Source organism: Pomacea canaliculata, linkage group LG5 (assembly GCF_003073045.1).
Source record: "Pomacea canaliculata isolate SZHN2017 linkage group LG5, ASM307304v1, whole genome shotgun sequence".
Lineage (NCBI taxonomy): Eukaryota > Metazoa > Mollusca > Gastropoda > Architaenioglossa > Ampullariidae > Pomacea > Pomacea canaliculata.
The window spans coordinates 4,588,990-4,614,551 of NC_037594.1; the positions used below are offsets into that span (position 1 = coordinate 4,588,990).

The following is a 25,562-nucleotide window of genomic DNA, read 5'->3' on the forward strand; positions in this document are numbered from 1 at the left end:
ACTACCATCGTCTGTCTTTGATCTTTGATAAGGTTCGATGCCGGGCTTTGCAGAGTTATTCGAACTTAAAGTGATACAGAACAGCATCTTGTTTTGCTAATAAGACAATGTTTATACCTGGGTTTGCTTAATTACCAGACTATGGAGATTGGGGATTCTGTAAACAAAAAACGGGTAGACACTGGCAGTGGGAGGTGTGTAAGAAATACTGGTCTGTAGAGCTGGGCCGACTTGGTGATTGAGCCAGAATGAGTTTTAGTGTTACTGGTCGATCCATAATTATTTGTAGTTGTGTTACTGGTTGAGCCAGAATAAACTGTAGGTGTGTTGTTGATTGACTGAGCCATTCTGGACTGTACTTCTGTTAAACGAGGTTTTAAGACCAGGTATCATTGCGTTTATTATTTTAATTCAATATGTCACCATTCACGGCTCACCCTGGACTAAAACACTTCCCACCCTTTTACCCTGATTTAGTAGGGAAGGTGAAAGGCGACGGAAGTAGAGGATTAGGTTAGACATGGTGAGCCACTTACACTTACCTACCAAAGTATGCCTTATGTATTACTTACTAAAGTGTAATTAAACTCTATAGTACTAAGCTGTATGTTTCTAAACCCTTATGTCACTGTTTGTTAGTTATGAACTGTACTATAAAATATATACGACCCTTGAATGATCAAAAGTGTACCGCGACTTTGTCTATCCTCGAGAGTAAATAGTAAGAAGCTCTAAAGGAAGCAGTCAAGAGTCACACAGTAAAACATCAACAACCAACAATCAACAATACTCTCACACATTTATGTCCGCCACACCAGACAGACTATCAAATATTCACAATTGAAACCCATATATAATTACAACTGACACCCACAAAAAGTCACAATTCACACAGAATCAGCCGCGCGATGGGGTCTGACTGAATTCTCCCGACAAGACATGTTTATCATAATGTAGAACTGTGAACACTATTGAAAATGTCTGGTTGTTAAGGAAGCCTGTAGGTCACATTGTGGGAGGTGAGAAACACTTCAGCTTCCAGACAAGCTTTTTCACGATGGTTTGTATTGGTATCCCAGGCAAGTCTTCTGTTGAAAATGCTGCCCAGGTATTTAAATGTCCGACTTCCTGCGTTTGGACGATTAGAATTTGAAATAAGAAATAAATATAATATCACACATTCTTCAGCAAACGATTAAAGTCCATTACACACATACATTAAGATACGTTTAAATAATAGTTTATTCCGTCAAAGAAAGTGTCTGGCAGCTTTAATCTCTTGCTCGAAGCCATCTCCGCAGTTCTGGATATAAAATATAAAGGCGAAAACAGATTCAAGATATAAGAAATTTTTCTCCAGGTTCTTAATATTTTCAATGTCTCAGTGAGGCCCAGAGCACCAACATCAGAAACAAAATCATAGACGGAAAAATCGAACCATTCATTCAGCTACGCATTTATGATTTACCCATTGAGTTATGCCTCATTTAAAACACAAGATATTAAAACAATAATTAAAGAAATGTTTACATTTCGAAACACTCATCCTAAACAGGATTTCAAGATAACAGTTGTTTTAACAAGTCTGGTGAGGACTAAGTCAGGTAAGATTGACAACAACGAGGAGACCATCAGATCTGCGCTCCGGTCAATGGGGAAACAACTCCAAAATGAACAAACATAAACAACAGCAAAAATAACAGCTGTCCTCAGCTCCACAGTCTGTGCTCCCATAACCCTTCAGTTACATCGTCGTCACGAGACTCGCACACCCACACCATCCACCCGTCTTTTCCTGTATCCGTTTCCTTCCCTACCCGGGGTGTGCACCCGACGGTTTGTGACAGGGGAGAGAATCTAGGCCACTCATTTGTAATATTCGCAAGACTTGGCGGATGGACTTCTATCGCCTTTAAAAACTGTGATTTAAATAAAGGTTCTTTAATGACACTCCTGTCCGTGTAATTGTCTTTTCTTAGTTGCCCCATAACTGATTTATCTTTCCCTGGTCGCTCCTTTCGCATCCTAGTTGGTGTGGCTCACCTTGTGTCATACAGTGACACACAGGGGTCTCCAGGGCAGTGAACATTCCTGTGTTGAGTAGTGCACATGCTGCAAGTTCTTTTGTATAATCGTGTGGTGAGTGTGTCGAGGAAAATACACGCATTGTGTGAATCCTGGTGAAGATAACCTTCCTTGTCACTCCACCGTCTGTTCACAATGTTCACAACCGACTTTCCATCCATACACGGCTGCAATCACTAGTGTTCATTCTCTTCGTGCCAAACAGATACTGGTTGATAATGATATCCAAACACTTATTCAAGGATCATCTTGTGTCGGGAACTAGGTGAGCTTTGTATGTATTTGTGCTTATTTTGAATTTATTTTTTGGCGGGGTGGGGTGTACGGATTTGTGAGCCTGAGACAGGTTACAGGTTACAGGTTACAAGCTCTTTCAAAACAAGATAATGCTTTTCGTACACTGATACACGGATACACAGTTACTGCGCATCAGGTGACACCATTCCGTTTATCAGCAACTTATAGTTATCTTGTCCATTCGTATATAGCTGCTGAAAAACCCTCTCAGTAAGTTTGACAAAAGGGAAGTCAGGTGGACAACTAACATGTCTACATGGTGCTGCCAGACAGGACTTCTCAGTCAAGTGGTGTAACTAAGACGAAAGTTTTCACAGAATTGACAGCAAACATATGTAAGTGAAAGCTTATCATTTCCTACAGAACTAGTAAGTTTTGATTTTGTAGTATTTTGAAGTAATCAACTGGAATAATCTTGATGTTGTAGTATTTAAACAGCAATAAATACCATTATACCACATACATAATGCAAGTACAATCATTGAAAACTCCCCAGTCAACAAGTGCTACTCCCACCATCTCCAATACACAACAACAATAGCAAATTATTAGTATTAGCAGTATACAGAAGAAATCATAGATTAGGATATCTACTGCACTTGACATGAATTCATTAAGTCTAGTCCAACTGACACGAAGGTGTGTGTATAGGTGTGATTACACAATGTAGATACTGAAAAACAAACACAACTCGTCCACTGAGATGAGTACAAACATTGTACATTACCTGTCCAGTGTACACATTGCGGATGTTTATGTGTTCGTGTACCTTCAGATGTGAATGGATGTGGCTTTATGTGTACATGTGAGTATATTGAACGGTATGTGTTTGTACACAGGAGCATTATGTATATGCATCTATGTTGTAATGCTTGCATGTATGTGTATCTGGTGTGTGTATATATATCGCCTGAGATTGTATGTTCTCGCTGCTTCTTTTGACAACTGTTGAATTCCCACAGGAATGTACCGACGACCAGGTCTAGAGTGCAGAAAGGTCTACAAGAGATTTTTACAGAAATCACATTGCTAGTAAATAGAGCGGAAGAGGGGCACGTTCTATAAATAGTAAGAAAAGTAGAGTACTAGGACACATGCACACGCACACACATTTTTTACACTGTTGCATTCTTCTTTTTAGCATGGCCGACAGATTATTGCACTGCTACAATATTTTGTCAACCTGCCTGTCATACGGTCAAATGGCCTGCAAAACTGAGTACGAAACGCGATATCACATGCATAAAATCACACACACACACGCACACACAAATTTGTTTTCCATATTGAAACTACGGGCAAAGAAAACAAAAAGCAATCAATTTTTTAAGCGAAGACTTTCTTTGTCAAGATTTCACAAAATCATTAATATGCATAGAAAGATAACCGCTTTTTTTCAGGTAATTAAAGAAGAAAAAAAAAACAAAAAAAACAAAAACAAAAACCAAAAACCAACAACAAAACAAAAAACCACCAAAATAAAAAACAAAAACAAAAAAACTCCCAACAAACAAACAAACAAAACAAAAGAAAACAGACAAAAACAACAACAAAATCCCCCATACAAAAAAAAAAACAACCCCCTAACCACCCTCCCTACTCTTTTCAACATGTCGACTTTCTTTGCCATTACAGCACAAAGCATGGTCCTGCTCCGGTACCATGGCAACCCACGAGTCTGTAGGAGAAGAGTACCTGACCTGCTACATTTGCTATGATGTGTTCACCGAGCCCAAGACTCTGGCCTGTCTGCATCGCTTTTGCGAGAAATGCTTACAGGTGAGGCGCGACGACTGCACGTGCAGCTCGGTTGGTTCGTGCACGTGACGTGCACAGACCATTGCCCCTCCCCCGCCTTACTTTGTGCACGGGTTCACGCTCTTGTGCCCCCATTCGTCCTTATTTTGTCTGGAGTGAGTTACAGAAAGCTAGGTATTCGCCTGTGGAGGGGAATGTTGTCTGGGGTGCGTTACTGAAATACAGCTTCCAGAGTGTGTCTGTCTCTGCCCATCTCTCCTACTTTCTTTCATTCCATGCACATATCTACTTGTCTGTGTGGGAAATACTCTGTTTAGATCGGCAAGAAAGAGGGAAAAAAAAAGCTTAAAGACTGGATGCAGTCTTGGAATTGGGGCCTCATCTTAATTAAATGTAAATGTGACCTCACAAGTTTGACTTCTTTCTGCTTATGTCGATAAATTTAGGCGTATACCTCCTAACCAGAAGGAAATATTGACTCAGATACTTCACTGGGCTTTATCTAGTCATTAGACAAACATGTCCTCCTCTAGAAGAGTTCAGAAAGGATGGTGTGAGCTGGCGTGCAATTATGTCACGAATTTAGCGACGATAGAAATGTCAGGGAAGACACTGATGACCTGCTCCATGTTGGCGGGGGATGGGGCAGGGTTACCTAGTGGGAGGAGGAGCCAAAAAGAACGGATTTCTGTGTCCTGTGTGTCGAGAGTTGAACCCTGCGCCCAACACACGCCGACCCCCTTCAGACTGGGCCTCGCTGCTCCGGACAGACTTCCACATCAAGAGTCTCATCAAGGCTCTACAGCCGGCACCAACCATGACAAGGCGCCAGGGACAGAGGACAGAGAATCCCTGCAGTCTCCATGGCGACAAGGTGATGGATGACAAGCAAGCGAGAGAAATAGAGAGAGAGAGAAAGAGTAAAAAACTGAGAAAGAATGATTTTGAGAAATAAAATATGGTTTTTTTTTTGGTTCCACTAAAAAACAAAATGGAATGAGATACCTTCAGGATCAGGGGTAATAAACTGTGTGGGGACTTCACTCTACGAGAGAGAGAGGAGACAATAATTTTACGCTCATTTGATTATTTTATTGAATGTTTTCAATCATGGAAATGTTGTGTTCAATAATTCACACTTCCGCTAACTCGTTACAAAATTATAGGTGGAGTGTAAAGGTGTGAAGGCTTCGATCTGATGTTACTGACATTTCTGTTCTTTGTCAGGAGCTCGACCTGTACTGCTGCGACTGCAGCGTCAGCATCTGTCATCTGTGCGCCGGCATCTCACACCGAGGCTGCTTGCAGGTCGTCACCCTCGCCGACGCTGCCTCTGATCGAAGAGTGACCTTTGACCTGCAGAAGCGCGAGCTCCTCGCACGTCTGGGCCGCGTACAACGACTCAGAACCGACCTCGACAGGTAGTCATACATCTATAAAGCACTTAAAAATATTTTTATCGTTATTGTGTTTGTTCACAGAAGTCTTTCTCGGCCAAGCTTTGCAAGTACAGGCATTCATTCTGGACTCTGAAATAAAAATAGTGCACAATTTTCTTTAGTTGTTAGTCATTTTAGCGTTGCCCCAACTACAAGAAAAACGTTTTTGTAGAGCTTTAAGAACAAAGATTAAAGCGATGACTCAAGCTTGCACGCCGTTGTCCGCAGCGCCATCAGGGACCTGGAGCAGCAGCGAGCGCTCGCGGAGAGCGCCATCAGAAAGGCGTCCCAAGATGCCGTGACCGCCGTTCGGCGACGGGAGACTGAGTATGTGGAGGAGTTGGCCCAGCGGTTCCAGACCATATATGGCGGGGTCACCAAGCGCTTGCTGACAGCCGACCAGCAGATCGCAGCGTGTAAACAGCGCCTGGAGCTCACCGAGTCGAGGCTGGCCGGAAGTTCCGATGCAGAGGTCATCCAGGGCCTGTCGTCTGTTCTGGACACAGACATTCTCAACGTAGATACGAAAAAGATGAAGACCTTGTTGTCGAGTCTGAAGCAAGTTCACTTAGAGTTCGTTCCCTTCGTTCCCAAGCTGAACTTTGGAGAGGTGGTAGTAAGAGCTGACCCGGAAGTAAAACCTGACCAACAAACCGCAGTCAGGAAGAGAGTGCCTCCCCCTCTTCCACCCAAAAGACAGCGCTCTACGACCTTGCCCTCGGGTCAAGGTGTTGTTGTCCGAATCAACACACCTGTGAAGGTCAGGACGATCTCGGCGAAATTTCGAGAAGACGCGTGTCCACCAAAGCTGCGCGATATTCTCGTCTTTGGTGCCGAGAACATCCTGGTTGTCACGGACTGGGCAAACCAGTGTGTCAAGGTAAGACTGTGTCCTCGCAAACATCTAAACATCTTAACACCTCAGTGATCTTGGGCATCACAGCCGAGTTCTTTTCTGTCAGTGACTCCAGTACAGTCATACATTTGGTTCCTGTAACAGTTTGGCAGCCAAATGAGAGTGACGAATGGTAACCAGTTAAAAATGTAGAGTGAGATGTGACACATTGTAAAAGATAAAGCAATCTATTTACAGTTTTTTTTTCGACAGATTGTTCAACTGTATTCTTTGTCCTTTTGACAGACTTTTCACAGCAGAAGGGAGCTGGACAGCCGCCTAGCTCTTGGTGGGAAACCTTGGTGTGTTACGCGCATCTCCGACGCGCAGGTCGCTGTTAGTCTTCCGATTTCCTGTCAGATTTGCATTGTCAAAGTGGTGCCTCGCTTGGCTCTGTTATCATCCTTTTTTGCGCAGGTGACTTGCATCCTGTTTTAATATTTTGCTGGGTAGTCTATTAAAATAATTTAAACTGTTTTTTTTTTCATTCACTGTCCTGTTATCTATGATAGGTATGAGTGGGTGAGTATCAGGTATATTATTCTTTTCAAATTAATTTATATTTAATTCTTTCCAGAAACGTTATTCTGGACTCGCTTCTCTCAGCTCAGAAACTCTGGTGGCCAGCGGGGCAGAAGATGGTCATCCATGTGTAGACATCATTAACCTGGGAGGTGAGGTCCTCCAATCCTTTTCTCACGATGTCGCCAAGGGCACTCAACTCTTTTCTTACCCTGGTTACCTGTCGGTTCTGCCCGGAAATCGCGAATTCATCGTTTCAGATCGTCGCAAAGCAGCGGTTGTCTGCATGGATGTGTCTGGAAGAACCAAATTTATCTTCCAGCCTGCCGGCAGCATGCGGTTACAGGAACCAGCCGGCGTTGCAAGCGACGGTCATGGTCGAGTGTACGTGGCGGAGAACAGAGGCGTGGTCAGGCTTACTGCTCAGGGTCAGCTTGACCGAACCTTACTTCGCTTGAAGGATGGGGTGGAAGACCCTAGAGGGATTGAGATCGGCAGCGATGGATTGTTGTACATCACGAACGCCCAGGACACGATTGTGGTATACAGAACTCCCATGTAAAATTATGCAGTGTACTTCGTTGCTCCAAGCATAGGTAAAAGAAAAATTGATAAATACACTGACGTATGAAGCAGTCTGCACTTCTTGAAGAGAGAGGCCACGGAGACAGAATGGTCAAAGCTTTATCGTACACATCATTAAAATGTACAGCACAGGGCAACATTGTGTGGGGAGAGGGAGAGACAAAAATTGTATTTTTAAGGTTTTAATTTGTTTACAAAGGGACCTCAGAAGATGGTTAGGACGCTAGTTTAATGCAATCTTGATAATAAATGGTTCTTTGTTCTTTTTTTTTTGAGGGGGGGGGACGGAAGTGTTTCATTCATAGTAATGCTGTGGGCAAGACATGAACAGACTTTAAGTTTTGATCTTTAATTATCTCTTTTACTCAGTCTTTAAAAAATATGGGACGTGTAAAGTGGAAAAACTGGGTGAGAATACAAAATTCGTTTTATTCCTCATGCAATCTACGGCAGATGGAGCGATGTCTTACAACTCAAGGGACGCGAATCTAGACAGAGAAAGGTTCACGATTAACGCATTTACGTCCCTTGCTACACGGCTGTTTGGTAGGTTACCGAATGGAGAGAATTCACTGTTAGAAATTCAAGAAGACTTTGCAAAAGTTATTAAACTAAATTTGCAGAGATTGAAATTGGTAAACAAAAAGCCCCGTTTTATGCTTGAAATAAAAAATATATATTTAAGTTCAAGATGGTTACTTGTGAAAAATAAACAAACAAAACTCACGGAGATAAAAATGAAAAAATATAAAAAGCGCAGCTGCATATTTATGCTTAGAGTCTTCTATTTTTCTATGTGCCTATTAGTCTTAAATTGAGTTTTCAAAAGTATTAAATCAGTTAATGGGAAGAAGAGCCGGATTGAAAAAGCTTCCATTAAAAAATAATTGTATTTCTTCAAACCACTTTACACTTTGCTGAGAACAAGAACATTGTCATGACTGTGGATGTGAAACTCTATCATTCATTGAATGTTGAAAAAAGTTTTGAATGTAGACGTTGATAAGTAGTTGCTGGATTAACACGTATTTAGCATATATAGAAACTTAATTTGATGCCTTCCCCATACATCACACATACGCTCACAAACTCGAAGTAGGCCACAGCTTATGTAAGGGGAGCTCATCTCTTTCTGTCTGCCGCCTTTACCTCCCCTGATGAATATTGGGATTTGGTGTGAGCACTGGTAAGCATACACAAGTATGTTCGTGTGCCTGCTAGTGTATGTATGTGTGAGTCCACAGGAACATATATTTATGACAGTGCATGCTCGTGTGTGTGTTTTGCCACGTTTGGCTGTTTTCAGGGTGGTAGTAGATTGGGGTGAGTGGCAGGTCACATTAAATACACATCCTTACTGTCGTCCACATGTAAACGCATATTCAACATCCGTACAAACATCTGCACTGATTTACGAAAGAGAAAGGAAGCATAATAAACAAACATATAAAACACCTTGATGCTGACGACATGCAAGCAGCAGACGCCGGTTTTATGCTTGTAACTGTTTATGCGGATGTTGTATGTTTGTGGCCGATGATATAACCCACGCTGTTCGTGTTTGACGCCTTGTGATGATATCTGACGCTGTCTGTTTGCGTCTGACGTCGTACGTGTATATCTGATGCTATATATTTATGTCTGATAATGCATTGTTGTAAACGACTGTTTAAATCTGACGCCTTGTGTTTTGTCTGACGCCATGTGTAGCATCTGATGCCGTTTGTACTTGACTGTTTGTAGCTCATGTTGTGTTTCTGTCTGACGATATTTTTGTTTGTATCTGATGCTGTGTGACGAAGTGTTCAGAAGAGGACGCTGTCCAGTCTCTAAAGTCAGGATCCTTGGGGAGCGAGACCTAACTTTTCTCTGGGGTCAGACTGTTGTAATGGCGGTATCTGTTCCTCTCCCTCACTGCCTTACCTCTTCAAAATTATATTGTCAGGTATCCATTTCCGTCAGCTGAGTCAGCTGAGAAAATTTGCTGCGCTACGTACACGGGTATCGAATCAGCACGCCTCTGGGTTTGAACGATATGGTGCTCTAACCTCACAGAACTGCTCAGAGCAAGAGAGGAAGATCAGAAAGAATCAACAAGAATTAAACTGTCACATTCGATGCATTGCAAACCTTTTACTTTCTAAGACAACAAATTATAGCAGTAAAAAAGTATGAAAATAGCATATTCATGCAAGAAATGTACAACATGTCAGTTCCATATCCATTGTACCTGTTCCATGTCTCCTTCTCAAGGCGAACCATCCACCGCAGTCCTTAGCGTCACTATTATTTTTACATACACCATCTCTCTTTCTCTCACTCATACTCTCTCACACATACACACCCTCTCTCACATACACAAACACACTCTCTCTTTCACACACACACACGCACGCACAAGACCTTCTCGCTGTTAGTACCCAATGCAGCATATCGAACTAGGACAACAGTAACACAGACCAAACTCTACATCCTGGGAGAAGGCAAGTCACCTGCCACAGTGTGGCTCACTATAAATGGCGATGATACGGCAGCTTATATACTTTGGGTCAGGGCTACTTTATATTTTCTGAGTCACTGTTAGAATGGAGTTTTTCGGCTACTTTCCTTGGAAAATCTTGTATTTATTTCTATTTATTACCATCTTTTGACCGACTGAAAATTTTTTTTTATCACCTAGCCAAATGTTTCCAACTGTTGTATGTTGCTGTAATTAAAAATGAGCCGCCAGCCACTAAAAATTAGAAAAATTAAACGCCCCTGACCTGAGGCCGCTAATTTATCATCGCATTTGTAGACGTGGCGTTGGGACATTGAATGACAACCTTTACACTCGCCTGTCCGTAGAATAAGCATAAATTTATTTTCCCAGAAGTTAAAAAAATCTGCGTCCAGTTATCCTCTCCATTAAGTTTACAAGGCTCAAGAACGCATGCGCAAAAAAAAACGCGTCACGTGATATTAAAAAAAAAAAAAAATGCAGACGATCTCGACAACTGCGAAATCAATCGAAGGAGTAAACCTCACGGTAAGATGTAAACAATGCACAACCTTCAATATTCAGACCTGTGTCCAAAATAATGTTTCCGTCGAAAAAATTTCATTGAATAAGCTTACCAAGCCTAGAATGAAGGCAGAACACGGACCTACACGATCGCCATTGCGTATCAGGAGTCTAACGAAGCAAAACGACTTTCAATTCAAACACGAACAGTTGACACACTATTTTATATACTCTGTAACTACGGGATTAGGGGATGATCTTGAGTAAAAATTTTATTATTTTTTTCTGAAATTTGCCTTGTATTCTTGGCTACTAATAACGTTAACGTTTGTTGAATGTGATACGTAGAAACTTATGTTAATAAAATAAGAAGGAAAGGGTATGTAGACTACCCTACAGGAATTTCGTGTAGTCTTTACTCGCACTTTGTCAACATTTATTAATTATTTGCTTTAGTAACTCAGTAATTTTCTCTAGGGATACCTATTCTTTTACATTTCACAAAACCATAATCAGCATCTGCTCATAGCCTCATCTAACAGTGATTGATACAAATTTGTCTTAATCTCATTTATCCATAAAATATTTTTCATCTAATTAACAAACATTTCCTAAAGACTGACATGTGATATACATTTATCTATGTGTGTACACGTGACTAAGATTTTGTTAGGACAAAGTACCATGCTCTCCTTCTATTACTTATGCTGTTGTAATAATACAAATAAAAAGACATGTTCATCACAGAATTTCAGATTAAACCCAAGTCCCACAACACAGATTTTGTTCCAAAAATTATCTGTTTCTTTTAAATCCATTCTTTGCACATTTGTAACATGTCTTACATACCCAAAATTTAAATAAAACGGTAAGACCAGGTGTACAAGAAAACATTATATTATGTCAACTACAGTTTTTCCAAAAAAGCATGTAATCTTTTCTTGGAACTAAGCACACACTCTATTCTGAGAGGACATTTCTGCCTCGTAAAAAATTCTTTACTTTGCAGATTGTTCGCCTTTTCAAGGCAGCAAGGTGTATGAACATGTTATTGTCGGATTTCCTCCTGCGTTCTTCAAACCCAAGAGAGATCACTTTACCACAAAAAGGGTTTTAAAAATCGCACCCTCATCACAAACACCATTCTTTACTGTCGGTATACACCTGTTCTCCAGGTCACACCAGTTGTGAACTTTATCAGCCTGGCTGAGATACAGCTGATGAAGCTACTCAGGTAACATTGAGGAGCCCCCTAGGAGAATACATTGACTTTTTAGTCCTTACAAGAAACATTCCACCCCCCTTTTCTGGCATTCCAGTAAAGTGTACTGTAGTAATCTATGAAATCTCACCATGTGTGTGGTAGTTATCTAATTCCCCATGTGTACTGTAGTAATCTATGTAACCCTACCATGTGTACAGTAGTAATCTATAAACTTTCACCTTGTGTATGGTAGTAATTTAATGCCACCTTGTGTACTGTAGTAATCTATAAACTCTCACCTTGTGTATGGTAGTAATCTAATTCTCCATGTGTACTGCAATAATCTATGTAATCCCACCATGTGTACTGTAGTAATCTGTGCAACCATTGTGTGCTGAAATTATCTATGTAATCCCCATGTGTATTGTAATTATCTATGTGTAAACTGTAGTAATCTTTGTAATCCCACTATGTGTATTGTAGTAATCTGTGCAACCATTGTGTGCTGAAATTATCTATGTAATCCCCATGTGTATTGTAATTATCTATGTGTAAACTGTAGTAATCTTTGTAATCCCACTATGTGTATTGTAGTAATCTGTGCAACCCTCATGTGTACTGTAATTATGTAATATCACCATGTGTATTATAGTAATCAATGTAATCCCACCATGTGTACTGTAATTATCTATGTAATCAAACAATTTGTATTGTAGTAATCAATGTAATCCCACCATGTGTACTGTAATTATCTATGTAATCAAACCATTTGTATTGTAGTAATCTGTGTAATCCCACTATGTGTACTGTAGTAATACTACAATGTGATGAGAACTGCAGTAATCAATGTAATTCCAACATAAGTACTATAGTAATCTGTGTGAATACTACAATGTGATGTGTACTGTAGTAATCAAAGTAATTCCAACATGTGTACTATATTAATGTGTAAAATGTCAAGCAACCATTAATACACTGTGCTTGAAGCCTACTTTTCTAGCCTGTTTTCAAAGATCACCAAATTTCGGTACACAGCCTTCAACGAGTCTTCACAACCAACAGCGCTTCTGTAAGAAGCTTAAAAATATAAACCTCACGTTGCAATACATCAAACTTGACAACATGACTGTCACATTGTGATCATTCGTCCCTGGCTGGGGGTGGTGATGTGGGGTGGGAGATGGGAGTATTGTCACCCTTGTTGGGCTCTGTGGTCCACATTGAAGCGCTGTCTCCGTCCGGTGCCAAACATCTTCTGCGAGAAGGAATCGAAGTGTTTCCAGTTGCAGGTGCTCATGCCCCCACACAGCTCCTGCTGCTGCAGCAGAGGGCAGACGGAGCCGCCATTGCGAGCGTGAGACAGGACCCGACGACTGCGCACGCGCTGTCCATAGCCGCACGTCTTGCTGCAGGGCCCCCACTCGCTCCACTCCGTCACGCGGCAGTCCACCGGTTCAGCCGTTAATTCTGAAAAAAAAAATGAAAGCGTTTAAGAAAAAAGAGAGAGAATAGAAACAAAGAAATGAGAAGTAATTGAAAGAGAGAGAGAGAGAATAGAAAACAAAGAAATGCGAAGTAATTGAAAAAGAGAGTTAAAAACAAACAAAAAGGAAAGACGGATTGGGATCGAAGGAAAGAAAAAAAAGAAAAAAGGGAACAAAAGGATAAGAACTTAAAAAAAATCAGAGAGAAAGAAAGAAAAATGGAAAGAAGCCGACAAAACAAACGAGGAAAAGGAAGAACAGAAAGACGGTGTGAAGAAAGAAAAAGAGAAAAATGAACAAATAAAAGAAAGTTGGGAAAACGGAATGGAGAAAATAAAACATGTCGACGCTGAAATTTATTGGTTAAATCTGGACGAATTCTCGGGGTTGGTTTTCTTGTTAATGCTACTGTCCCTTGAACATACCGTGCGTTCTGTAAGGGCCGTCTGCGGAGATCTCGGCAAACTGCGGCTGTCGAAATGTGCCACGTGACTGGCTACCCCCAGTCTCGGCGGGACCTTTCACCTCCCGCAGGTCAGTATGGTCATCCTGCTCTTTGATTCCGACTCTCATAGGCGAATCCGTCGAATTGGGACTGGTTTCTTTTCTTGTATCTTCGGCAGGACGGAATGGCTGGGAATCCTCTGGCTGTGGTGCCAGGGTTCTCTGGTTGGGCGAGGAGCCTGCAGCCTGCAGTATCTGAGGAGTGGACGTATCAGCCGCTTTGTAAACGTTAGGTGTGTAGAATTTATGATGGAAGCTCAGTTCTGTTGACGGTTCTCCAAGGTTTTCGTCCTCCCGAGGGAGAAAATCTTTCTTGTCTTCGAGAGGGGTAACGGAAAGTCGCGTCTCTTTGTCCCGAGATCCGTGGGTCAGGTCCGTCTGGACGCTGCTTAGTGGCTTGTGGAAGGGGTCTTCTCCATGTCCAGTCTGATCCTCCCGGTTCTCCATGCTCGTCTCGCTGTCAGAGTTACCGCCCAGCAGAGCCCCCTGTCTCTGAAGAAGCTGGCCTCTCTCTTCTGTCCATACCTGCGATTCCGTTTGCGAGGGCAATGCTGAGTTATCTGTCGCCGGGAAGAAGAATCTAAGGCCCCTGTTATTGCTATCTGCGGATGCTGTTCTGTCCTCTTGCTGGCTACTGAACCTTCTGCACTAGGATTCCCTGAAGCGCTGTGACTGTGCTCGTCGGTCATTTCCACCAATGCTCTGTCAGATGAACTGGCAACAGTGGCAGGTGCAGAGGTCACCATATCATCCCCATAAACAATGACATTAGACTCACCATTCGGTTTGTGAGAGGACGCGGCCCCTCTCCTCAGGTACTGAGCCACCAGCTGCATTTCGGCGTGAGCTATTCGGGGTAGTTTCCTGTATTCTGGGTAGTAGAAGGGGCTGGCCATGTGGGAAGGAAAAAAAGCCGTTATCTTCTGCACGGGTTGGAGAGGGTGGGAAGGATAATTGGGGGCTGTGAAGGTGATGCCCTGGTCCGTGCCAGCATCGTATGGCCTCAGGTTGACGCTGACTTTCTGCCGCCATCGACCGTTCTGACAAAGGTCAAGGCCATCCACTCCCACGAACCAGTCTGGGCTGGGAATTAACCTGACGACGAACGACACCTGTGATAAAGAGATGGTCAGAAAGAAATGTAAGCAGCCTGTACTAATGACTCGAAGAATAATCGGTTATGTAATGGAAGGCTATCCTGTCTAATACAGTCCGATAAAGTACGGTGCAATACAGGGAAATAGCATACGATGGTATGTAAAACGATGCAATGATCTTCATACTTGAGGAAGCAACACGAGGCAACACAATTATACTATCTCGTGCACCGTCAACTCGAACATAAAAACATTCATGGCCATCTCCATTCTTTGTCATGACCATCACCTGATGGTGTCGGTGCTTACACCTGGTGGTGTGAATTTTTACACCTGGTGGTGTCAGTGCTTACACCTGGTGTCGATGTTTACCTTCGAATGGGTTCCGTCTGCGAGGATGACAGTAGAGGTTTTGCCTTCGCCACGCGCAAGGGGCTCACAGCTGAAGGTATCGTAGACGCCGTCGTATCCTTGCACCTGCATCTCCAGCAGCTCCGAGTCTTCTTCCTCAGCAAACTTCTTAAATGCCAGGCTGGACGTGTTGCCCTCCGACCACATCTGGTGGCTCTTGTCGTGCGTCCGGCCTGCGGACACAAAGATGTGAAGAGGTCAACTTGAGTCCAACATAAAATTTCTAACAGCTAAATTTCAATGTAACTCTATAGATGATTATTTTTGAACGAAACTCACATATCGAAATTTAATTAACCCTTTAGTTTCTATGTCCATCATATGGTGATTTGCTTGAAAGTTTTGTTTATGTTGACCAATCAGCTGCTGCTCAAGTTTCCACGCATGAATTTTTCATGTTAGTGATTAAAAGCGTATGCACGTGCATACAAACATGTCTGCACAAACTTACTTATACGATCGCGAACACACACGTACCCACACACACATCCAGCTTTTTCTTTTTCCCTTGTGCGTATACAGTCTGTCAGACGTTTCCATTCTGTGTTCTTTTCATCTGCAACTCTTTCGTATACATACTTTCTAAAGAAAGCATCTGCTAAAAAATGAACATGCAAACACACACAGCTTTTTCGAGTTTCTTTACCAGCCGGAAAGTTTCGCAACTGAACTAACATAATTCTTTGTTCTCCTCAGGTCTGCAGCCTGGACCTAGTTTGTCACTCCGGGACATGGTTTGCCTGGATGCAAAACCACCAGCTTCCGCATCTGTCTGTTGACGTAACCCCTATGCTGCCGCCATCATAACATTAATCCACCGCCCTCAAGATCAACATACGTGCATTATGCAAACAGCTTCTGTTTGCTAAGTGTGCCTCATATTAGACAGTGTTTATTTGTCCTGCTTACAGCGGCGGCGAAACTGACCGACAAAAATGGGCAACCGTCTGGGTGAATCTTCGGCCAGGGGCCAGTTGCACAACGTAAGCGATAATTGTAAACACGTTGAGGCCTTCATTCTGTCTAGATAATCAGGTTAATGGAAACACTGGGCATAACACATATTTAGAACCTTTTTTTTATACTATAATTGTTGTAAAGAAAACTGTCATGCCAGATTTTCGTTCCCGTCAGCACAAGTTTTTCGTACGCACGTGGTAGAGCATCTAAATGGAAAAGGAGCGATTTTTTTTTTAAAAAAAAAAGGTGTATCAATTAGCTTTTTTAAGACAGTTTTAAGTTTTAGAAACATGTTGTGACTATCAACAGAGCGACTTTGTTAGACCTTTCACGCTCAGTCCATCATTGTAGTATTGTGATAATAGTAGTGAAAGATGGGGTCATGAAGTCAAACCAGTGTCGCTATGTTGTTAGTAGTGTATGTAGCATGTCTTCTTCATGCAGTCGGGCCCAGTCTCGTGCTTAAGTTTAGCCTGTCATGCAGTGTGCTAAGCCTTCTTCATGCAGTCGATCTCCTTGGACGAGGCGAAAGAGAGAGAGATAAATGATGAGCACATTCAAGATAGAATTTGTCAGAAACATTCTCAGGTTGTACCGCAACTTAAGCATTCCTAACTTGTAGCCGTTAGCGGGATTTCTAATGTAAAAACAAAATTCTTTCAAATGATATTATGGCATGCCAGTGGCCATTTATAACCTTTCTCAATGAACACAAATTGTTCTTTCGCGAACTTTCATGCAATTTTTCGATGTATTTCTTCCACCAAACTGAATTACAAAACTAAGAAATGGTTTAATCAGTAGGCTAATACTTTCGCCGCAAACGAAATTATTCTTTTTTTTCTAAAAAATGAGTGCTGCTTCTTACGAATATCAAGCTTAACAAACAGTTAAACAGTGCTACTGTAAGACTTTATAGACATTTAAATATTAAAAACGAGACGGATTGAGTTTTTAATAAACAGAGTCAGACAAGAATTTAAGCAGTTAGGAACAGCTCGTCCAGTCAACGTAACCCAAGCTTCACACCAGCCAAAGCAAACCACCAGGTTAAAGGTTAATTATTTTTTCAGACTGGTGACTTTACGATGCCAGTTTCCAAAATGTGAATGAGAAGTCGTTTTACGAGACACAAACCTTCATATATTTTTGTTTTAATAGCAGAGAAACATAGGCCCGAACAGAAGAATGTGAGGGTCAGTCTATAAAAATTTCAACATGAGTGTCAGTCTTTCTAAGGGATTTAAAATCTTGAGGATGGTCCTGTCGGGTTCAGTGGGCGTCAGGTCGCCAGATGTTTTCGTAAAGTTTGCACGCTTGTGACAAATTCTCGGCGGATTTTGATTGAGCGACCACCGGGGCTGGCGAGGTGGTGTAGGCGGATGACTAACCTGCTGCAGGTCCACGCACGTTTAATCAAGTCATCCAGACAGCCTCAAGTACGTGACAAGTTTCCCTAATCGCATTTCAAAGGGGCAGGACTCTGAAAATAGCTGTTAATTATTGGTTTTTCACTTTTAAAAAAAATGGGCCCTTTGTGGCCACCTTGACAGCATGAGGGCTGCAGGCACAGAGGATGTTTGTGATGTCCTTTGGGGAAACGGAAACGAGGCTGTACTGTCTATACAAGGAAAGTTATTTGCTGACGTTGAGATTTTGATCATCAGGTGAACACGACCGTTAGTAATAAGGCTCGAAGTAACAATTTAGTATCTTTCTAAACGAAGCAATGATTGTGTTTGTGGGTATTTCCATGCGTGCTTGTGTTTATGCTAGTGTGTGTGTGCAAGTGCGTACTCAAGCAAAATTTTATTAATACAATAATTTTTTTATAACTGACTTTTTTTCTTATATCCTGGATTAAACCTCTTTAAGTTTAGATAAGTCTTTAGACTGGATATAAATTCACTTGGCTATAGCAAGAATTATATATATTACAGGAAATTGTATTAGCAAAATATCTGCATATATCATAACCAACACTTCCATCTAAATTTTTGGGTTCTCATAGAGCAATACACATTTTATCCAGAAAGCCAAAGAGAAGAATCCACACACTCGTATGCACGCGAGAGTACCTATGATGATGCATGCTGGGTAATACCCACCCGATATCAAAATGTCGCGACAAAGACCCCTCCTTCACAAGACCTCGCACCTGACCCCCATGATGACCCGTTCCTGTTTGTGGGCCATGACAAAAGTCAAAGCGTTCGTGTAAGCAGCATTTTGGGAAACGGGTAAAGGCGTCTAGACCGGGTACATGTACACGAAAACTTTCACAGAGCTTATGCAGACGGCCTAGCGGGGTGGGTCGAAGGTCATCAGCACTCTGTGAGTCACGTGGGTTTCTGTGGTAGAGCTGACAACCGCTCAGCAAAACGACTTGTAGGTTTAATAACAGGGGCAGACACATTCGTTTTATTCACAAATTCTAATAGTTCCTTTAGAGTAGCCTTACATGACTGTATGTCAGGGCTGAAAAGCTTGCAAAAATATCTTAAAGGTCAAAGGTTCTTGCCATTTCATCAACCGCACATCACAGACCTGATGTGGTTCTGCCAGGATTTAGACAAACTCGACTTTTTGTGTGGAAAATCGAGGATTCAAACTAAGAAAACAAAAACAAAAACTCACAGCCCGGTCTTCCCACCCTGAGTTCAGTCTCAGGTTGGGGGCGAGCGGTTGTTTATGTTCCTTTTGCTCCTGACGCCCTCGGAGCACCTGCAGGACCAACCAAGACAAGCAGGTGAGGCGTTGCGGTGTTTGGCTTGGACACAATCCGACCAGCCAAGAACATCAAGGCCCCCGCCAATACTTTCCCTCTTTTCTTGCTTGTCTCAGAGGTGGCGCCATGTTGGCTTTGGGGACGAGGCAGTCAGATGGGATGACCTCACAGCCCAGTGTACCCCGACCCGGAAAAGACACAAGGGTGGAGCAGAGCCAGACAGGAGGCGAGGAGCTGACAGAAGCCAGCTCATTCTTCGTCATCAGAGAACCAGCCTTGGTTAGTAAACACACAATCAGGGTTATGCCGACTAGGGCTTTTTCTCGCTGAAAGCATTTGCATAACAGTTGAATCATAAGTCTTGTTTTTTTCTTCTTTTTTCTTAGGAAATCAAAGGATTGCAAAACTCAGCGAAAGTGAAGGGAAAAAAATGATAAAACATGTGACGCATTAGGCAAGGTATGTCGCATTGTTTGGTCTGTTCCACCCGTTGTTATTTCTGCTTACTTTCAATTTCCAAGTCCATAAGAGTGAAAAGCGGATAACCTTCTACAGGTTATTGTTTTATATTAACAAAAACATTATCAGAAAAAAGAACTTATTATTTATTGCTGTCATCAAAGCAGCATGTACTATTTTTGCCTTCAATGGAAGTCGTGTGACGCACTTGTCCTAATAGGTATTTGTTCCCTGTCAAACCTTCAAAGCTGCGCTTAGTTGGTGGTGATAGAGGAAACTTTCTATTTACTTTCCACTCACTAAACCTTCTGCTGTGTTTTGTGGATAGGTCATCTCCCAACACCAACCCCCCCCAAAAAAAAAAAAACAAACAAAAAAAACAAAAACAAAACAACGAACAAACGAAAGAAACTTTTATCAGACTTCGTCAGGACAAAGGGTCAAACACATCTAAGAGTTATGAGACAAGCACTTTGCCATCTACAATGGAGAGTTCTGGTTCTTGTATGCCAATGCTCAGAGAGTTCATCACCAAGTGCTGTACCGTCCTGTTTGCAGTGTTATGTAACCGATGCCTTGTTTCAATACAGTGACGTTCCTCACTGTACAACATAATACTGTAATTCCCTAAAACCTGTTACACGCTCCTGGGGTTGACTGCGCAGTCAAATAACGGCGATGCTGGGTCAAGGGTGGGCTCTTAAAATGATAACGGGGCAAATGCATTAGCGGAGAAAGGAATACAATTCTCGATACACAGCAGGGAAATATGGCCGGCGAGTTTCCGCCATTATAATACAATGCAGGGTGGGTGGGGTGGGACAGGTAGGAAAGCGAGAGAGAGAATGTATGTGAGAGAGAAAGTGGAGAGGGAAAAGAGAGCAAGAACGAGAGACAGAAAGAGAGACAGAAAGAGAGTTTATGATCAGCGTGATGATGAAAGCCAGAGCACTTTCCCCCTGACACACATGTTAGCAAGCACATCAAAGGCTGAGACACCGGCAGATGGCGCACACTCGCCGGAAGTCCAGAGATGCAGCGGCTGGAACCTGCACTGCATATGTGATGTGCACTCCAGGTCAGCACAACAAAACACCAGAGTTTGCAAACAAAATCCAGGGTTGTGCGACTTAGTATTAAAGCACCACCGTCTATTTAATGACTTCAGTATATTTTGCTTCACATCCAGGCTTCTATCATTTCTTCTGCCATTAACATTTGGATCTGTTCTAAACATGTGAGTAGGTTATAAGCTATAGTCTTTTTTTTCTCTCACACGCATGCACAGAGCGATTAAAAAAAAACAAAAACGAAGGGTGGCAAGAAACGGAGAGCGGGAAAGATGAGAAGTGTAGGTGATGAGGTCGGGGAGAGGAGAGGGTTGCATGCACACGTAAGCGAATTAAAACTGGCTCGGTATTTTTTTATGCTGGAACGGATAGGTATTCTACCCCTTCTGAAGATAACCTTCTGGACTATCTCAAAGGCATACATACATTAAACAAACACCTGAGGAAGGTAAGATGAAGGGGTCTGCTGGAGACAATCAGGAGCCAGTATTTCGCAGCCAAGTCGCACACCACAGTTCATTGGTGTCGGCCTTGATTCCTGTGTACATTGCCAAGCCGCCATCGCCGTCGGGTGCACTTCTATCAAACTTTCCTTGGGTATCTACGCTCATCTCCTCTGTACCCTAGTAATTAAAAGTAAGCGGCGACTGTACAGACGGCGGTGCAGTAGCAAACATCGTTGTTACTCTCAACTTTCTTTTCATATTTGTTGGTAAGAGGTTAGTAACTGTCTGAGACAGTACGAAGGATTCACAGAAACTTCTAAACTGCAAGAAACAATCTTTACCCTCTTCACAGCAAAGTCATTCCAATCAAACCGAAATGGTTTGTTGATATAGTCTTGAATAGTTGTGAGAAAACGGAATTATTCAAGTTTGCTTGAATGTAAGCTTTGGTTTAGTGCAGTAGTTAAGGATGTTTCAGAGGTAGGAGATGATAAGGTCACAGTAATCGCAGCTGTTTGTCTTCGCGAGATGGAGCAGCTGCACTATGGATGACAGTCGGAAGAGAGAGCTGCACTCCAAGGAACAGGAGCCTGCAACCACCTGTGTGACCAGAGTTTTGCAGGCAGCGCCAGACTAACCCCCTTTTCATAACCGTGAGAAATGTCAAATGACTAACACTGTTTATGTCTGAAATGCCAGCAGACAAAACACACAGGACAATGCTGATGTGTTGCACAATCAGAAGGGAAACGGTTCAAGAGTTCTACGACAGAGCGATAACCTCACATGAACTCGCGAGGTCTTACAAACACTGAATTCATCCACAGGAATAGGAAAGTGCCCTGAAAACAGATCTTTATGTGAGTCCACTGTTACCAAAGGTAATGGTGTTCTGTGTTTGTTTCCAGAACACATAATCAATTCATATAATGATGAAGTGTTGCTGTTCTCGAAATCGTCCAGTCAGATCATTGCCCACCCTTGGAGCTTATAACAAAAGTTATCCCTCCTCCAACCACTTGCCATCCCCTGCATCGTGGAGACCCCCATCACAACCTTGTCTTCCTGCTGTTCCAAGATGTTGACGACTTTGTCCCTACTGCAGTCCTGTCGTCTTCTCACCATCATCATTTCTAGTGTCCACTAGAAAGCACACAGCCTAGGTCTCAAACAGGAAACAACTACTTACATCGTACTAACAGCAAAACAAAAAGACAAGTTCGAAAGTAAATCCCGGACATACAAGTGACAAGAAGTTTCAAGTCAACCTCTACCTGATAACTGACATCTTGCACAACACGGAAACAAAGACATTATCTCAATTCCGTCTTTGTTTCATGAGCAGGTCACGAGGCATGCGCATACAGCTCAGGTTGCAATCTTTGACCTCTGGGGTTAATTCCTTCGTTGAGGACAGGAAGATGCGCCAGTTAAACGGGTGGACTGCTGCAGCAAAACCAGACGACCTCGAACTTGGTCCGCCTACCCTTGTGTACAAACGTGTATCATTCTCGAGCACTGCAGATGCCGAGTCGTAAACATAACTGACGTCATAGCGAGAGGCTAAACAACTGAGGGAAAGAGTAATTTAAACAACTGTAAACATTTACTTCCCTACGCCGCCACCGCTGTGTCCTTCAAACGACCACCAACAGAAATGCAAACATATTTTTAGGATGGCAGTGTGGGAGTAGGGCAAAGTGTTCTTCGCTAGATAAGTGAAATATGAAACTGTTGCTCGAAAATACGAAACTGAACATCGCGAAATACAAAACTCTCAGATATGTATATCTAAGAGCTAGAAACGCTGCAGCAACTTCTACAGATTATTACTCTGTTCTATCTATGTAGAGATAATTTCTGCAGATATCTGTTTCTGTTGCACTGTAATATTAGTTTGTATTTTATTTCTTTTACTTTGTTACTAGAGCATTACCCGTGTTCAAATTGTCCACTGGGACAAAACAAAGGTTTTTTAAAAATTTGTTTTGGGGTTTAAAATAAGTTGGTCAGCATATCTGCTGAGATTAGGACGATATTATGTCTGTGTATCTATCTCTCTCTTCCTGTGTATATGTCTATGTCCATGTGACTGGTTTTCTTTGCTCGTCTCTCAATCTATTTTTTGTTGTCTCTGTATCTGTCGGTGTTTTTCTCTTCTCTCTATACCTTTTCTTCTGCTCATGTCGATTGTTGAGTTTTGTTGTGAAAGGTAGAGCCTTTGTTGCTGGCTCGACGTGAAACATCGATTGCATCTTTATCTTTACGTCGCCATTGTTATGCATCAGTTAAGCGATTATCTCTCAGTACCTTTCTGGTCCTTACTTTCTAAAGTCTTAACCGGGATATCCGATGAAAGGAATACAAGTCTTTAAACAGCGTAGCTTTCACCTGGATTTCGGAAAAGATAAAAAAAAAAAAAAACTTATTTCCCGTGACGTCACAAAAGAAGTCTTGCTGATTGGACAAGGCCTCGTTAACATATGATAGAAGCTCTCGCATTGGCTACATCCTAGGTAACGCAAGCAACTAGAACTTAGGTTAGGCCATCTGTCTTTTTTTTTCTTAAAAAAATTGTAATTGATTTCTGTAACGAATTTTCAGGACATGGATTTGTTTTGTGAATTTTCTAGTAATTTTAAACTGAATTTTACTGTTTGGCTCGTGTTATTCTTTAAGTCTCTGCTATACACTAGCCCCTCAGCTAGCGCCTAGAGAGACAGGGTTGGGGAGGAAGAGAGAGAGAAGACTGGGAGGAAGAGGTGTGTGTGTGTAGGGGGTATGAAAGCCGTTTATAATTTTGCCTCGCGCGACATCTGCGAACACGCACAAACAGAATGATTACAGAAAGTAAGAGATCTTTAAACATTTTGCGATGGTTTAGTCTACAATCGCTGCATTGCTCTGAAATAAAAAGGAAAGAGCAACTTAGCCTCCAGATGTTGATTTCTTCTGAGAAAGAACAACACGGGAAATAAAACTGGTTTTAAGAAGTGGCGGGGCGCAGACGTGGAGCAAGTGGCCCTTGAGACCCAAGGACGTGGTGCACACAGAGGGTATTCACCGTGTTGCCTTCTCCAACATGTTTTCCTCCTCTCGTAATCTCCAGCTTTTATCATGTTAAACAACTGCGCATATGATCATAAGGAGGGGAGGAGCTTGTGTCGTCTATCTTTCAGCAAGTTTACACGATTTCAAAATGCTAATCATGATTGATGATTGTTATGTAGATCAACGCAATAATGAAGTACACACCCACAAACACACAGACATACACATTTATATACAGACGCGTACATCCACACATACACACGAACACATACATATACAAACATCTGTTGAGGCAGACAGAGACTTTTGAAAGTATCCCACAAGTAAGGAGACACCGGGAAAAAACATGCAGAAGAAGAAGGAAGATTTTTACAAAGACAGCTAGATAAAAAGAGAAAGAAAGACAGCAAGAAGACGCAAAAAGATGACTGAAGAAAGATCAAAAGTAGGAAGTGAATGGAAAGGGGAAAAAAAAAGATGAATGAGTAGAACTCACCAACAAGCTTGGACCACTGCGCATGTGGCCGGGATGTGGGATACATTCTGGGGAACTTCTCCTTGGACCAGGCTCCGTAGAAGGTGAGCTTGTACTCAGCCACGGAATTGGAGGAGCACATGTCGTTACCCCGCTTGGTCCTCCTTCCTTGTCGTGGCTGTCGACTTCCTCCTACCTCCATCAGCATCGCGACAACAGCCAGCATCAAGACAACGACAGTCGACATTCGATGAGGAAGAGCCATGATGGCAGAGCTCCTACAGCTGTTTACCTTCTTTTATGAGGGAAAAAACCCAACAACACTGTGCGACCTGATGGTCAAGTCTCTGTTTCGATGATCTGTGTCAAAAATATTGTGTCTTAAAAGGAACTCTGTGTCCTAATAACAACACCACACATTACCTTTATAAACTAATAGTTTGGAGGGAGCCGACCAGGTGTACACAAAGCTTTGTCAGTGTGGTCACCATGGAAACGCCAAGAACTGTTCAAGAACTTATAAAGACACTTGCTTCGATGGTTCCAACCTTACAACAACTGCTGCCATGGCAGTACCCGGTGACTAGAGTCTCTCTGTGTGTTGCCGCCACTTTATAAACTTTGGCTAAAATTTGTTCGTCCTGTTCTGGGTGTGAAAATAAAGTCAGAGGCACACAATGCGGGTCTTTCTATATAAGCTTTTGATCTGGTAGGTAGACAGGAGGGTGAATGTGATTGGATGTTTAGCTGGCTTTTGTCAGAGAGAAAGTAAGCCATGCCGGGCTGGCGGGACAGGTTGCGGTGTGGGGGATGCTGGGCGGGTGGCGAGGGGAGATTGCGGTGGCACAGACCTGGCCAAGCCCCAACATTAGACACAGTGTACCGCTGCAGTTGCTGGTGGTGGTAAGTGGGATGGTGCACTAAGGGTGGGGGGACTGGGAAAGGAGGCAGGGTGGATTGGTCCTTTGGGTGGTCGGAGGAAAGAGAAGAGGGAGGAAAAGCTTCCGCGTTGGCTTAGCTGGACGTGGAAACGGAAAAGTTTGCTTGTTACAAGGGGGAAATAAGTCTAAAGAAAAACAATTAAAGTG

At 42.4% G+C, this 25,562-nt stretch overlaps 2 protein-coding genes across 10 annotated transcripts; one reads left to right on the forward strand and one right to left on the reverse strand.

The window, feature by feature from the left end:
• The first annotated feature begins 2,001 nt into the window (after nucleotides 1–2,001).
• LOC112564538 (E3 ubiquitin-protein ligase TRIM56-like) lies at nucleotides 2,002–8,529 on the forward strand. 8 transcript variants are annotated; one of them, XM_025239407.1, is made up of 9 exons: nucleotides 2,002–2,359; nucleotides 2,574–2,717; nucleotides 3,524–3,600; nucleotides 4,016–4,161; nucleotides 4,790–5,014; nucleotides 5,368–5,561; nucleotides 5,808–6,459; nucleotides 6,721–6,891; nucleotides 7,052–8,529. In XM_025239407.1, the coding sequence occupies exons 3-9, from the start codon at nucleotides 3,525–3,527 to the stop codon at nucleotides 7,556–7,558; spliced, it is 1,971 nt and encodes a 656-aa protein (XP_025095192.1). In that variant the 5' UTR covers nucleotides 2,002–2,359; nucleotides 2,574–2,717; nucleotide 3,524; the 3' UTR covers nucleotides 7,559–8,529. The 8 variants fall into 8 exon arrangements, with proteins under 8 accessions (XP_025095192.1, XP_025095193.1, XP_025095196.1 ...); XM_025239408.1 differs by having other exon boundaries at nucleotides 2,002–2,350; XM_025239409.1 differs by having other exon boundaries at nucleotides 2,009–2,139.
• Nucleotides 8,530–9,694: 1,165 nt separating this feature from the next.
• LOC112564539 (spondin-2-like) lies at nucleotides 9,695–25,213 on the reverse strand. 2 transcript variants are annotated; one of them, XM_025239417.1, is made up of 4 exons: nucleotides 24,496–25,211; nucleotides 15,247–15,458; nucleotides 14,556–14,889; nucleotides 9,695–13,256 (listed from the first exon to the last, which is right to left on the reverse strand). In XM_025239417.1, the coding sequence occupies exons 1-4, from the start codon at nucleotides 24,737–24,739 to the stop codon at nucleotides 12,982–12,984; spliced, it is 1,065 nt and encodes a 354-aa protein (XP_025095202.1). In that variant the 5' UTR covers nucleotides 24,740–25,211; the 3' UTR covers nucleotides 9,695–12,981. The 2 variants fall into 2 exon arrangements, with proteins under 2 accessions (XP_025095202.1, XP_025095201.1); XM_025239416.1 differs by lacking the exon at nucleotides 9,695–13,256 and having other exon boundaries at nucleotides 14,021–14,889; nucleotides 24,496–25,213.
• Between the last annotated feature and the right edge of the window lie 349 nt (nucleotides 25,214–25,562).

What these genes read in the sequence shown, in the direction of transcription:
- LOC112564538 (XM_025239407.1), top strand. Translation starts at nt 3,525, where the DNA reads ATGGCCGACAGATTATTGCACTGCTACAATATTTTGTCAACCTGCCTG. An exon ending in TCAAATGGCCTGCAAAACTG is followed by an intron (nt 3,601 to 4,015) that starts AGTACGAAACGC and finishes CTTTGCCATTAC; the next exon opens with AGCACAAAGCATGGTCCTGC. An exon ending in CTCAGAACCGACCTCGACAG is followed by an intron (nt 5,562 to 5,807) that starts GTAGTCATACAT and finishes CGTTGTCCGCAG; the next exon opens with CGCCATCAGGGACCTGGAGC.
- LOC112564539 (XM_025239416.1), bottom strand. Translation starts at nt 24,739, where the DNA reads ATGGCTCTTCCTCATCGAATGTCGACTGTCGTTGTCTTGATGCTGGCT. An exon ending in GCAGTGGTCCAAGCTTGTTG is followed by an intron (nt 15,459 to 24,495) that starts GTGAGTTCTACT and finishes TTGTGTCCGCAG; the next exon opens with GCCGGACGCACGACAAGAGC. An exon ending in CAGACGGAACCCATTCGAAG is followed by an intron (nt 14,890 to 15,246) that starts GTAAACATCGAC and finishes TCTTTATCACAG; the next exon opens with GTGTCGTTCGTCGTCAGGTT.